This window comes from Cornus florida, unplaced genomic scaffold (genome assembly GCF_030987335.1).
Source record: "Cornus florida cultivar Cherokee Brave unplaced genomic scaffold, ASM3098733v1 CherokeeBrave_3.0.0_Hap2_Chr06, whole genome shotgun sequence".
Classification (NCBI taxonomy): domain Eukaryota; kingdom Viridiplantae; phylum Streptophyta; class Magnoliopsida; order Cornales; family Cornaceae; genus Cornus; species Cornus florida.
This window is the reverse complement of record NW_026775576.1, coordinates 103,578,530-103,593,570: the sequence shown is the minus strand read 5'-3', so window position 1 is coordinate 103,593,570 and position 15,041 is coordinate 103,578,530. Positions and strand designations below refer to the sequence as shown.

General features: G+C 34.8%; 2 protein-coding genes across 4 annotated transcripts; both read left to right on the top strand.

The window, feature by feature from the left end:
- Window positions 1–1,262: 1,262 nt before the first annotated feature.
- On the top strand, window positions 1,263–9,442 carry LOC132313533 (uncharacterized). Of its 3 annotated transcripts, none has more exons than XM_059812334.1 (3): window positions 1,263–1,445; window positions 5,064–7,940; window positions 9,325–9,442. In XM_059812334.1, exons 2-3 carry the CDS (start codon window positions 5,190–5,192, stop codon window positions 9,391–9,393), a joined length of 2,820 nt encoding a protein of 939 aa, XP_059668317.1. In that variant the 5' UTR covers window positions 1,263–1,445; window positions 5,064–5,189; the 3' UTR covers window positions 9,394–9,442. The 3 variants fall into 3 exon arrangements, with proteins under 3 accessions (XP_059668317.1, XP_059668319.1, XP_059668318.1); XM_059812335.1 differs by lacking the exon at window positions 1,263–1,445 and adding an exon at window positions 1,452–1,600; XM_059812336.1 differs by lacking the exon at window positions 9,325–9,442 and having other exon boundaries at window positions 5,064–8,187.
- A 2,466-nt stretch (window positions 9,443–11,908) lies between these two features.
- Window positions 11,909–13,971, top strand: LOC132315092 (transcription factor ORG2-like). The gene is made up of 3 exons (XM_059813848.1): window positions 11,909–12,249; window positions 13,095–13,454; window positions 13,757–13,971. The coding sequence occupies exons 1-3, from the start codon at window positions 11,935–11,937 to the stop codon at window positions 13,841–13,843; spliced, it is 762 nt and encodes a 253-aa protein (XP_059669831.1). The 5' UTR covers window positions 11,909–11,934; the 3' UTR covers window positions 13,844–13,971.
- The last annotated feature ends 1,070 nt before the right edge of the window (window positions 13,972–15,041 follow it).

The window sequence follows — 15,041 nt, the reverse complement described above, 5'->3', positions numbered from 1 at the left end:
ATGGGCTATATAACCCATTTATATTTACACCATCAATTATTGTTCTGGTGACTGTTGAAGGCAGAAACTCTAAAATCTCGAACCGTACATGGATATCTGTGCGTTATATGGCTTCCTTTTCTGCTATTGTTATTGCAAGCATTTTGGGGGTAAGTGTGAGTTCGTTCTAAGTTTCAATTCAGAACCAGTTTTTGTTTCATTAATATTTTTGGTTTCTCTTGCCATTACCAATTCTTTGTTCTAATTGTTTTTTTTGGAATTCATTAGTTTCTTTGCTTCAATAAAATGAATAGTAAAATGAAATGCAAAATAAAATGGTGGGAGAGAGAGACACGGTGGAAGAAGGAAAGAAAAGAATGAAATGTGTGGCTAAAATGAAATAAGCCTATTTTATATACTAAAGTCAAATTGTGATCTCATCTCCCACTTAAACGCTTAAAACAGTCCATTTAAATCCGGCCAAATATTTGCAAATGACACAACGCAGTGCAAAACAGATATCCCCAGCATATTCAAAAAGGACAGTGATGTCGAGAAATTTTTCGAACACAAAAATTCATCGCAGGCTCACCCTGCACCTCTCGACATGAAAATCGAAAATGACTAAAATGAAAATGAGTTTCTAAGGGTTTTAAACTTGAAGAAACACAACTCTCGGAATATTGTGACACACATTCCCATGCACAACTAAACTCAAAAAAAAAATGTCCGAAAAATATTAATAACATATGAGACTTACATTAAAGGACACTTCTAACAACGTAACAAGAAAATTAAAGATATTAAATATAATATATATTTATATATATATATTGTAAAGATACGTACATAATCGAAGCAGATTCATCACTAAATCCGCACATATCCCAAACCTATTTTTAATTTTCAAATAATTTATCATACCCGTCTCCAAACCCATTTAGGGAGGTGAGAAGGAAACTATCCCAAAGCCGTTAAAACCTGTCCTAAATTTTTTTGAAACCTATTAATGGTACATATTTAAGGTATTAATTGTGATTCTATGTAGAAAAATTAAAACCATCCCTCCAATTTTTATAATAAATCATTGTAGTCTTGCTTTTACAAAATCAAAAATATAGTAAAAATGTATAAGTAATTATTATAATAATCGGTACAACATATAAACTACTCTATTTGTATGTATATATAATATAATATTATTTGTTATGAATTAAAAAAAAAAAACAGAATATTAACATTCCACAGTGTTCTTTCAATTTTTATATTAAAAAAGCGTTGAAATTTTTTTTTTGCGTTCAGGCTCACCGGAAGCTCTGAAGCTTACCGTGGAGCTCCCTTTCTCTCACACATCTTCGTTCCCCCACCAATTTGTAGTCTCTTTCTCTTCCCCGTGCTCTCTCTCTCTATATTACTCCTTCAATTATTGTTCTGGTGACCGTTGAGGGCAACAACTCGAAACCAAGGTTAGTTGTCTCTTCCCTTTTCAAACTCTATTTGGATCATCTCTCCATGGCTATGGCGCGCACACAGTTATCTAAGCGTTGGTCTATGTATGTACATGGGTATCTGTGCTTGATTTGGCTTCATTTTATGCTGTTGTAATCGTTAGCAATTTGGGGTAAGGGTTTGTTCCTTTTTTTCGTTCTAAGTTTCAATTCCATAACCAGTTTTTGCTTCAGTAGATGCTTTGGCTTCCCTTGGAGTAGTAGCATCACTTATTGTGGTTCTCATGCCATTAACAATTCTTTTTTTCTTTGTTGGGAAATCATTCGTTTCTTTGTTTCCCCTTTCCTAGTATTTGTGAATTTTTGTGTGTTTCTTTGTATCTATCTGTTCATGTACTTGTATTTTTGTCCATTAAGTGGTTAATTTATCACAAATTTAAATGCCAATAAAGTATTTACTTAATTTCTATAAAATTTAGGTTGGCTTTCCTCACAATAGAAGGTAGGCTATCAAACCCTAATTATATTAGTAAAAAAGAAGTTACCATTGCCATCCTATTTTTCTTCTTCATCTATTGCTTCAATCTTTGTTAGTCAGATCACACTTCCTTGAATTTTCATGCTCGGTCTCAATTTCTGTCGAAAATTTCTTTTATTTTTATTCTTTTCATTTTTATCCAAATAACTGGATCAGACTGATACAACACAAAATTTATCATGGTTGAGTTAGTTGTTTTTTTCTTTTTCCTATTCCCGGGTGCGATATCATGGAAATTATTTTTTTTCCATCCTGTTTTGGGTTGACAGTGAACCCAACAGTCCCAAACTGATTAATGCCAAGCACGAAAACACAGGTTTTAGTTGTCATTTTGTGAAAATAGTGCCTGGTCAACTCTGCACGCAGTCTACACTCCCTAATAGCGCAATACCTTTGTGGCCTCAGTCATCAGGCATCTGCAAAATTTGTTTTAACTTTGGAACATTCATGTATTCCAATATTCCTTTATATCTTTCATTACCTCTAGAAGGCTGCTGGACTTTCAATTGAGATAATATCATGGTGATATATTCTTAATATTAAGTTCTAGCGACTGTTGTGTTGCAATCCAGCACTATTGCCAAGAAATCTTGTGATTTTTTTTTTTAATGATTATTTATTCGGAATTGTTGATCTAACCATTATTTGTGCACATATTCTCCAGTTTAAGATTATAATATCAACCAATGCATATAGTCTTGATAAATAATTTGAGAATTGAGACCATAAATTTCCTCCAGATGTACTTGATGCAACAATTTGCTAATGTCATCTGACATGGATAATGTATGTTTTGTGGCAGTCTTCTTAATCTATGATACTGGTTCACTATTCACTTTATAATTTCCACATATAAAAATTATTATTATTATTATTTTTAAAAAAAACTTAATTAGTAATGACCATGTTTAAAGTATTCAGAAAACAAACTGTTAGGGATTGAATAAATTGCTCTGTGATAGGCTACTTGTTAAGAGTCTCTCTCTCTCACCCTCCCCCCCTCTTTGGTTATATTCTAAATTTTCTTTTGAAAATCCTTTCTGAGTACAGAATGTTGGAACTTAAGTAAGGTGACCATTGTGACTGTTAGAGATTTAAATAAACTTGGAGCATTCACGCTGCCGGTGTGCACTTGAATAATTTTGTCTGAAATTGTAATAACATCTAGTGATAGCAGCATTTTTACTACAGGATGAACTATTTTATTTCTTCTAGCATACATGCTGACACCCCTTACAGTTTTTTTGCCTTTTAGTGAGAAATTATTTTTCCCCGTGGAAATGGAAATGTTTAGCTTTGTGTTCTACATATGACATATAATGTTATGGTACATATATCAATGTGTGTTTCTCTTCTGGCTTGTAAGTGAGTATTAGGGATGGTAATTTGTCCCGATCCGACTAGGGTCGGGTTTGGGTTAGAAAAATTGAATTCGACTCGAGTTTGGGGTAGGTATGGGTTCGTGAATCTTCCTGCCCCTATTTTCTCACATATTTACATAAAATACCCTTGTTTTTATATATGCAATATGTGTGGGTAGGGTTTCACTTGTTCCATATAAATCTTTTTAGTCTCTCATCACTCTGCCACCTCCCCTACTACAATGGCGAAGTCCACCAACAACGACCTTCACCTTCCTTTCAAAGACATTAGAATCATTTGAAGAAATTTTGGCGAAATTTGTTACATTACAAAGTAGACATCCTAACCCTTCAAAGACATTCGAATCTCCCAACACGAGAGATTTGGACATTAAATATTTTGAGTATTAGAAGTTGTCTTGAGGACAGTTTGAGCTGAAATTAGATATTTGACATGAACACAAAAGGGTGGCTGCATTTCTAAATGCAACCAAGTTAAAAATTGTCTAGTCACATAAGCAACTAAAATATAAAATTTTCTGATAATGATAAAAACTTTAAGAAAATTCCATTTTGTGAATATTCCGCCCCTATTATGTCACATATATACATAAAATACCCTTGTATTTATATATGCATATATGTGTGGGTAGGGTTTCACTTGTTCCAGATAATCTTTTTAGTCTCTCATCATTCTGCCACCTCACCCCCTCCCCCGCTACAGTGGCAAAGTCCACCAACAATGACCTTCACCATCCCTTCTCCCGAAGGCATTCATCATCTCTTATGCTAAAATCTCTAACCATCTTGCCCTCGCTCTTCGTCAGATCATCCCTCCATGAAACTTTCCGATGCCTAGCAAGGTACGACACTGCTCCACAAAGTTTTCCAATCGGCAATTCCTCCTCTTCTTTTTTTCTGCCAAAAAGGGTTTCTTCTGTTCCTCATCTATTTTCCTCTATTTTTTGTTCATTTATTTTCAATTGGCAGTTCCTCATATAAATGCATATAATTATATGCAGATCTGTGTATTTGTCTCTCCGTATATGTGTGAAACTAGGGTTCGTTTCTGTGTAACGGTGCGGGATGGGGCGGAAAAGGGATAAGAATAAGAAACCTGTCTCGAGTTCGGGACAGGTATGGGGTAAATTTGACTAAACAGGGCGAGGTAGGGTTTAGGGAAACCCACCCTGTTGCCATCCCTAGTGAGTATTATTGTAGTAATAGTGAAGGCATGTAAATAATTCCTGAGCGGAATCTGTGTCGCATTTCAAACAAAACCTTGCAAGCGAATGTACATATGCGCCCGCACTCGCACATACATATACTTCACTAACACAGAAATGTTAAAGCATTCATGAAAGTGAAGTGCATGTTGTCTTCTTAGAAATCACTGGTAGACAAACATATTTCATATATGCCTCCTGGCTTATATTGAAGTAAATTCACGTGTATCACAGCTCTCTTTCTGTTGAAAAGAAATGCAAGCTCTATTCAGGGAAAAAAAAATGTAAGTTCTTATGACCTCATTATGTCACAGTTTGTGGAGAAAAAATTATTATGAAGATGTGAAACCAGATGACATTAATTACACCCATGTCTTTTCTTTATTCGTTTAACAAACTAGAACTCATTCAGATGCATCATGATAAGACCATCTCAATTAATGGAGATGTACATGAAAGGATTACAGGGTTAAAGCTGTTGTGTTTATGTGCATGGTTTTTTTCCCTGCAGAGGACAGCAATTCCCTTGTTGAAGTGGTCAATAAGGCTCAATTAAAGTGATCGTTTGGCTCATACTCCTTGGATAGATCAAGTCAAAGTCGTCTCACTTTGCATTCTTCCAAGTGGATTCACTATCATGGATTCATCCAATTACGTTGCAGTAGGGGAAGATAGAAACAGAAGTACTCATCTTGAAGATGCTCAATTAATTGCCTTGCCTGCAGGCACTGAAACTGACATGGAGATAGATGGCGATGAAGAAGAAGAGGAGGGAGAAGTTAACAGTGAAGACGGAGAGTTTGCTCTGAGATTTGAAGGTGACATGAATCCTTTTGATTTCACGGAAGATGATGCTTCTGGAGTCCAACCTTATCAGCGATTTGAACGCCTTGAATATGATACTTTCGCTGAAAAAAAACGGAAAGTACTTGATAGCCATTCGGAAGAGTTGGCGAAGAAGTCTAGGAAAGAGGATGTTTTTGGTGTAAGCTTTGATGAAATAATGGAAGCCATGAATTATGGCAATCGGCGAAAATCAAGGAAATCTAAGAAAAGGGGAAGACCAAGGGGAAATAAAAATAAATTTAGCCCTGAAGTCACAAGAATGCTTGGTGAGAGTACTCTTCATTATGCACATGGCCGTTATGCAGAGGCCATACGTGTATTGAATGAAGTTGTTCGTCTTGCACCCAACTTGCCTGACACATACCACACACTTGGCCTTGTCTATAATGCAGTTGGTGACAAGAAAAAAGCCTTCAGTTTCTATATGCTTGCGGCAGCAATGAAGCCAAAGGATTCACCTCTTTGGAAATTGCTTCTTACATGGTCCTTAGAGCAAGGAAACATTGCTCAGGCAAGGTACTGCCTTTCAAAAGCAATAATGGCCGATCCAGAAGATATTACTCTGAAATGTCATCTTGCAACGCTTTACATTGAGCTCGGAGATTATGAGAAAGCTGCTAAATTATATGATCAGATATCACAGCTCTGTCCTGGGAACGTTGAAGCACGCAAGGCAGCTGCAAGGCTGTTTCAAAGTTGCGGTCAGGTTGAACGTTCTATCGGCATTCTGGAGGACTATCTCAAACATCATACAACCGAAGCTGATTTAAGCATTGTTGAACTGCTGGCAGTGACATGCATGGAAAACAACGAATATGCCAAAGCTCTTCAGCATATTGAGCTTGCACACACTTACAGTTCTGGGAAGGAACTGCCATTGCAGCTAATGACTAAAGCAGGAATTTGCCACCTTCATCTTGGAAATTTGGAGAAGGCACAGGAATTTTTTGGAAAATTTCAGTTGGAGAATGCATGTGACCATGCCAATCTAATTACTGAAGTTGCAGACTCATTTAAGAGTCTTGCGCAATATGAAGTTGCACTGTCCTATTATCTGATGCTAGAAAAGCGTGTTGGTCATGACAATGGCATTTTACATTTGAAAATTGGTCAATGTCATTTATTCTTGAATGAAAGAGTACAGGCGATCCGATATTTCTACAAAGCTTTAGATAAACTTGAGGACAGTGTTGATGCTAGGTTAACTTTGGCGTCCCTTCTTCAAGAAGAAGGGAAAGAAGACGAAGCTGTTTCAGTGCTCTCTCCAACAAATGCAGAGTTGACATTAGACACAAATTGCACTCAAACAAAATTGTGGTGGCTGAATGAGAAAGTAAAGCTGAAGCTTGCAAACATTTATCGAGCAAAAGGGATGCTCGATGAATTTGTTGATGCACTATCCCCCTTGATTCATGATGTGATGATTAAAATACAGTTCAGACCAAGGAAAAAGCTCTCAAAAAATGTTCTCCTTGAAAGAGCCAAAGTACTGGATGATCATCAAACTGACAATTTATTTCGCGGATTTAAACCAACAGCTAGTGCATCAGACAGGTTGAAAGCAAGTAGAGCAAGAAGGATGCTTCAAAAGAAGTCTACTTTGAAGGAAGAAATGAAGGCTAAAGCATTAGCTGCTGGTTTGGAATGGCAAAGTGAAGATTCAGATGATGAGCCTCCTCTGCGAGCAGCACGAAGAAGAAAGTCTACACTTCCCCAACTCCTGAAAGATGAGGAGCATCATCAGCTCATTGTAGATTTGTGCAAAGCTTTAGCATCCTTGAGAAGATATGGGGAAGCATTAGATCTGATCAATCTCACTCTGCGATGGGTTTCAAACAAACTGTCTGTTGAGAGAAGGGATGAGCTTTTGGCTGTTGGGGCCCAAATGGCGTACCACATCATGGATCCCAAACACGGGTGCGATTTTGTAAGGAATATTATCCTTCAGCGTCCTTATAGCATTGCTGCTTGGAATTGTTTCTACAAAGTAATATCCAGCATGGATGTTCATCAGTCTAAATATTCTAGATTCTTGCATAGAATGCGAGAAAAGCACAGAGATTGTGTGCCACCCATAATTATCTCTGGACATCAGTTCACCATGATCAGCCAGCATCAAGCAGCTGCAAGAGAGTACTTAGAAGCTTTAAAGCTTTTGCCAGATAGTCCATTGATCAATCTGTGTGTGGGAGCTTCTTTAATCAATTTAGCCCTTGATATTAGACTTCAGAACAAACATCAGTGTCTGGTACAAGGCTTAGCATTCCTATACAACAATCTAAGGCTTTGTGGGAACAGTCAGGAAGCCTTGTATAATATAGCCCGGGCTTGCCATCATGTTGGACTTGTTTCTCTTGCAGCTTCATTTTATGAAAAGGTGCTTACCACTAAACAGAAGGATTATCCCATTCCCAAGCTTCCTTATGAGAATCCAGATCTTACAGAAAACCAGAAGCCTGGTTACTGCAACATTCAGCGAGAAGCAGCTTATAATTTGCACCTGATCTACAAAAGAAGTGGGGCATTTGATCTTGCTAGACAGGTCTTGAGAGACTACTGCACTCTATGAAATTATGTCTTGGATAATAACAGCTAATCTTATGCAAAAAATGTGTTTAATTTATTTATATTCATTTTTTTTTTTTAGTTTGGTAAATATTCACACACTCCCGGAAATGCCCACCATGCCACCCAAAACCCTCACCTCCTTTTCGAGGGAGGAGAAATTATACCAGGGGCAGTATATTCATTTTTTAATTCACTTTTCTTTATATGATCTTTTATTTTCATGTCTGTGATGCATTATAATTAATGGATTCTTTTTGGGGCATAACTTATCATTTCTGTTTGCCTAATTACTTTGTAGGAGTTATAACCTGCTACCATGGTAGAATAACTTGGGTGAATCCTTAAAATAATGAATCAGTAAAGAAAATGATTTTGAGGGCTAATTGAATGCTCTACTTTTGTGTGCAATAATTTGTTGCTTTTGTTTTTGCTTTTGTGTTTTACTGAGGTTCTAGAATGTCACTGTCAGCTAACAAGTGTTCTGAACTAATTTGAATATGTTAAGAGGAAAATTTTTTTCTTCGGAAGATGCAAATCTTTTGTGAGATTCACATTAACTAACCGTATCTCAACTGTGTCAATTAGAAGGTATTGTGTAGCAAGAGTTCTCTAGTTCTACTATAAATTCACAAAACGATATCAAAATTTTAAAGATTTAAGAGACAGAGTCATCATATGATGACACTGCAAGAGCAAGAATTTGGAGGGATGAGCTTAGGTTTGTTGGCACTGGAAATGATTCACTGTGACGGTCAATGCCTGGGTGGCATGCTGATAGCTTGGAGGCATGGTGCTGTTAGCAACAGGCTCTCTTAGTTGATGCGGTTGGCACTCTTGTTCATCAGTCCATGGCTCAGGTTGGATTTGTTTGCTTTCTCTCTCTAGAATTGTTGGTGTATTGTTCTGTTTTGCATCTCTCTGATTCATACTCAAAAACCCAACTCTCCTCTCTCATTTATTGTCTCTTTTGAATTTCTGGTTGTTTTTAATTGTGTATTTATTTCTCATTCTCTCACTGTTCTCTCTCTAGATTGTTACTAAGGAGTGCTAGACATCATAGAATTTTATTCAGTATACCCATCACAAAAATTTATTGTGGATCAATTTGACCTTATCACACCATATAAATTTTATAGATTGAAAGAAAACTTCATTGATTATGGTCCCGTCAAGTTTCTTTTGGTTTCGTATAGTAGGATCTATTCATCAATGTACTTAAAATTCCAGCCATTGTATTAACATTGAAATTCAAGTGCATAGATCAAATGGTGTAAAAATTGGTAGAACTCTAATCCTATAAGCCTTTTTCCAATCAAGTGATAAGTATCGTTTTTGTTTTGATTGTTGTTGTGTTGTAGCCTTGCACGTCTACAAAAATGTTGGTGGTGAGAAATTTGGGGTGGAATACTCTGAAGCTGAGATATTAAACAGATATAGAAGGGCTTGTGGGCAGCCTTGGGGGAGTTCTCGACTCAGGTGACTTTTTGTTTATACAAAACATATGCATATTTTTGCATTCCTATTTCTTTCTAAGCAGTGTTTGAATTTAATTGAATATTAATTATGTAATTGCTCTGAGGAGATATAGAAATCAAATATAATTATTGATGACCCATTTTGTTGATTTTATTGCCATGTGATATGGAAAGCAAGGCTGCAGTAGCTGAGGAGTTCCATCCAAACGATTCCTAGTGATAGTTATGATTATCATATTGGTGGATTTGTGATGTCCACCTTTATTTAATTGTTCATTTAGTAATATTTGGCCTAGAATTGGATCTGTCTTCCTGTGTGAACATGCCAATTTCCTATTCTTACCAATGACACGCATATTAGTAACCTGTAAATCACAGTGGAATTAAAATTTTAATGCAAATTCCTTCCTTTCATTGGGTATATGGCTCTGTAGTCCAAGTTTGCGAGTTATGTAGACGGTGAATAATCTGCTCTTTCGATGATTTTAAAGGTGGGGAGTATTGGATGACTATGGAGAGAAAGGGGATGTATGGGGGTGTTGATTCATTTCTTAGCTGCAACTCATTTGCTACTCTTTTTCTTAAATGTTTTGGAGATTTGTCCATGGATAACTGAATAACATACAAGTAAAGATTGTATTTACAATAGCTCTTGTAATACTTTTCTTCATATGGTAAACAGAACATGGTTGTGGATAAAGGGTTGAGGGACATGGATACATCATACATGGAACAGATTCTTGTCTGGAAATAAACGTTTTAACACAGTGAACTCATTTTGAATCTTGTATTCGTAACATTGTGATTCTGTTAGGCATTATGTCTCAAATTCCTAATGATTGCCTATTATCATCTGCGAGGATGAAGGTTCGGTTGATCAAACATATATGTGTGTGTGTATATATATATCTTGTGGTTTCCTTTTTTAGTTTGGTTTGGTTTGGTTTTGTTTTGTTTTGTTTTGTGACTGCAGTTTTGCTGTGTTCATCTTATCTATTGAAGGTATTTGATACAACCCCACTAATGCTGATAAATGGGGGCTTAAACCATCAACTTCCCTTGTGAGAGGATGAATATAATCCCGTGTGTTTGACTTGACTAGCTACTTACTGCTCACTCTAAAACAAGCATAATCGAGGTATATAGTACTTAATATTATAATTATTATAGTATACAAGTTGCTCTTAATTATTATATAAGTTTATGATTCTTACAGTATCTTGAGAGAAGCCCAAATGGTAGTGTAGAAGCATAATGCCTATATTTTAATGGAGTGATTATGGAAAGCTTGAGTTGGCAGTAAGGAAAGAGTGTGCTTCTCACGTGACATGGCAGTCCGTCCTCATGCATGTAGGCAGCAAGCCTACCTCTCGCTTGTGCCATGCCATGCACACCACACGCATTTGCACGCTCACCCTCTCTCTCTCTCTCTCTCTTTGTATGTACGTGGAGACAACCATATTATTAATAAATGAGTGACCAAAGCAATGACAAAAATAATTGTAGATATTCTCAAACATCGCCACAAAAATAACCTACAAATGAATAAAGTGACATTATTTCGGATTTTTATATCGTTATAAAGAAATTCATTTTAATTTTTAAGCATTATCGGATAGATGTCGGCCGTATTTTATTTGTCTGCTGCATTCCCTAAATTAAATAAATTTGATTTCAATACAGAAACAGAAAAACTTTCTATTAGTATTGGATACAACATTTTCAAAAGAGTGTCCACTCGGTATAGGAATTTCAAATTTTTAATGCAGTCACTCCAATGGATATATATATATATATATATATATATATATATATATATATATCAAACGGACCACATAATTTTTTGTAACATATAATTTCTAAATGCATATTTAGAAAATATCAATGCCATATTATTTTTGAAAGGACTGCATGTGAGTAGAATGAGTTGACGAAGGCATATATATATATATATATATATATGTTTTTCTTCTTGTAGAATTATTATGGAATTCTACATGCATGATTTTTCCGACTATTTCTCATGTGATGCTTATTTGTTTAGCATATGATTTAATCTCTCTTTGAGAAGGAAAACAAAACAAAACAAAAACGAAAACCATTCGATCGATTAGCATTTTGAGTAATTCTTAATTTGTTTGTTGAAAGGAACATCCATTAAGGTCTAGCTAGACACAATCTAAAATAATAAGAACTCTCTCTCTCTCTCTACACAAATTAACATCAAGTGACGAAATTAAGAAGCTATCTATTTGATAAAAAGAGGTGACTTGTCATTTTCTCAATCATATTCTATCAAATCAATGTTAAATTCCAAATAGAAATCAGTTTGTATTGCCATCACTATGTCATATATATAGTATTAATTAAATATATGGTAACTGCTAAGGTAAGTAGTTGAATGGCAGTTTGTCTATAAATACATGTCATGATCATTTCACTTTTCTTATCAAATTAACCAACTTAATCCAAACTAGCTAGCTACTTATCACCATGCTAGCCTTGTCCCCTCCTTTTTTTTCACCCTTTGGTTGGCCATTTGAGGACCCCATAAGCCATGAACACAACTATAATAATACTAGTTTTAACACACAAACACAAACTACTTCACACTCACTTGATCTTCATTTTCCTTCATTTCAACCACAGTTAGGGTTCTGCAACGAATCCACACTACCTCTAACTGCCGGTGATCCCACCGCCACGGTTAAAAAATTTAACCATAATGCTAGTGAGCGCGATCGTCGCAAGAGGATTAACAATTTGTATTCATCCCTCCGTTCACTGCTTCCTGCAGCAGATCAATCGGTAAGAACATTTTTATTTTTTATTTTTCTAGTTTTAGGAAACAACTTCAAGAGATAAAAAAAAAAAAAAAAAATCTCTCGCATGCACTCAGACCCTGAGAATACTCTACTTATTATTGCTTAAAATAGAAGAAAACTTTTTGGTCCTTTGTTTTAAACAATAGACTAATTCGTTTTGATTGTAAATTTTTAGTTATAGATTTAGTTTTTGTAGAAAAATTCGAGATGGATTCTAAGCACTTCTCCTTGATTCACTTAAATGAGTGTGTTTGTGTGTGTGTGATGATGAAAATATATTACTAACCTGGTTAATCTCCTTAGATATTAGTCTTTAAATCTTGACCTAAGCGTTAAGACTGCGCAAAACAAAGGCTCTGATACCAAATACAAAATTAAGACGGAAAATAAAAACTTAGAGAAAGGAATACAAAGAAAGAGAGAAAAAATAAGGGAACTTCAGATGCCTTATTGTTTACAAACCATAAGAATTTATATAGAAAATAAAATATCTTCGTGAATAGTGAAGGAATTTGCTTTTTATTGTTTATGAATAGTCATCGAATCTACTTTTCACTGTTTATGAATAATCGTGTACTGAATAATTATACAATCGTCTAAAAAAGTCTTGGTCATCCTTCTATTCCATTGCTTTTAAGTATGACACAACTCACACACGCATTTGAGGCAACTTCAAGAAAGAACTTTTGCTCTGCAATATTTTTTTGTACAATAAAGAATGCATTACAATATGTTCCTAATTATCAAAAATGACCTAATCTTACCTATTGAATCCAGATATATATAGTTTATTGATATATGGTGTCGATGATCGATGTTTTGTTGCAGAAAAAATTAAGCATTCCACAAACAGTGTCACGTGTGATAAAATACATACCAGAGCTACAAAAGGAAGTGGAGAGACTGGTTCATAAGAAGGAAGAGATTTTGTCAATGGTGTCGAGGCAAGAAGATACAAATAGTATTGAAAAGCAAGGACAAGTAGTGGAGATTCAAAACTCTCTATGTGTTGTCTCAGCAAGTCAATTAGGTGATAGAGAAGTGGTGGTTCAGATATCCACAGTGAAGGACAATAAGAGTCTATTATCTGAGGTTTTGCTAAATCTAGAAGAGGATGGAATTCTTTTAATGAATGCTTCTTCTTTTGAATCTTTTGGAGGGTGGGTCTTCTATAATCTGCAGCTTCAGGTACTCCTTTTTTATTATTATTTTATGACAGACGTTAAATTTTGAATTAACAAATTATTTGTGTAAAATAATTAATATATACAGATGTTTACTTATTTTTCTAGTTATTTAGTAGGTACTTGATTAGGTCAGTTGCATGTGCTTAGTTAAAAAAAATACGTGGTGTATCAAATTTGATGTGTAATTCTAATTACAAAAAAAAAAAAAAAAAAAATGCTGTGTAATTTTATCATTTAATAAAGTAAAATAATATTAATGTTCTAATACTTTTTTTTTCCCATTGTTGGTTTTGGATTCAACAGGTACAAGGAACTCAGAACATAGAGGTTGAGATGCTGAGAGTGAAGTTGTTATGGATGTACAAGGAAATGGAATTGCAGTTTCCTTGAATATTTTGGCACTAAATAATCTAACAGGAGGTTGTTGTAATTTGTAGATATTTAATAAAATAATCACATGCATCGAGTACGATATTAAAAAAAAAACTTGTTCTACTAATGCCGAGGTTAAAAGGTAAAATTTTTGAACGAGGCAACGGTAATGTCCCTTTTTAGGCCTTAAATTATATGAATGCCTACAACAAAGAAAATTTAATGAAAAAGCAGTTTATTAGGTAAAAAATTTTAAAGTGTTGGAAGTTAAAGCAACTATACACCTACCTAGGTATCAAGGTTCGAACCCGACCTTTTCTTGAAGAAGAAAATAGTGATACTGCTGGACTAAAGTTAAAGCAATTATGTAAATAGTTAGTAGTAAATTGTACAAGCCCAAAAGCGAATATGCCCACAATCATAATGGGCTACACATGGATATACAGTAATCATTACATATAGAACCCAAAGGAATTAACCCAACTAAACTATACACGCCTTTGATGATAATCCTCAGCACATCGAATACTTGATCAGATTTTGATTAGAGGATGCCAAATACTGAAAAGAGAATGATTTATTACAATGTTCTAATACAAAAGCTCATGTTGAAAGAATATTATTTGCTACTTTATTTGACATGATATTGCAGGAAAAGCGCTTGCCAAGATCGCACAAAAAATTGTTTTACCAAAATTGCAGGTACTTTTTTATCCTTAATTTGAATAACTGAACAAAGCAAATTTTTTTTTCTTTTAATTAAAAAAAAAAAAAAAAAAAAAAAAAAAAAAAAACAATTTTGTTTCATATATAAATATGCATGTGAATCGTATCTATAAACCAAAATAATTTTGAAAGCTCACAAGCAATTATATGATAATATAACTATAAATTAATCGCAAGAACCTTACCAATCAATGGTTAAATATGGATGGCAATAAGGCGGGTATAAAGCGAGTTTATCTAAATCCGTACCAGTCCCATTCAGTTATAGTCAAATTCATACCCACCTTATACTCGTGACGACGGATTTAAAGTTCACAATTCATATCCGTTTAGGAGATGAGCGTAGCCGTGTACGTGTCAAGATTTTTTTGAAAAACCCAATTAAAAGAGATAAAATATTCTTATCAATATATTTCAATTATTTGAGATTAGATGTTAAACCATATTTAGTCCATAATAAAGTCATAAATTAATTATACAAAAAAAAAAA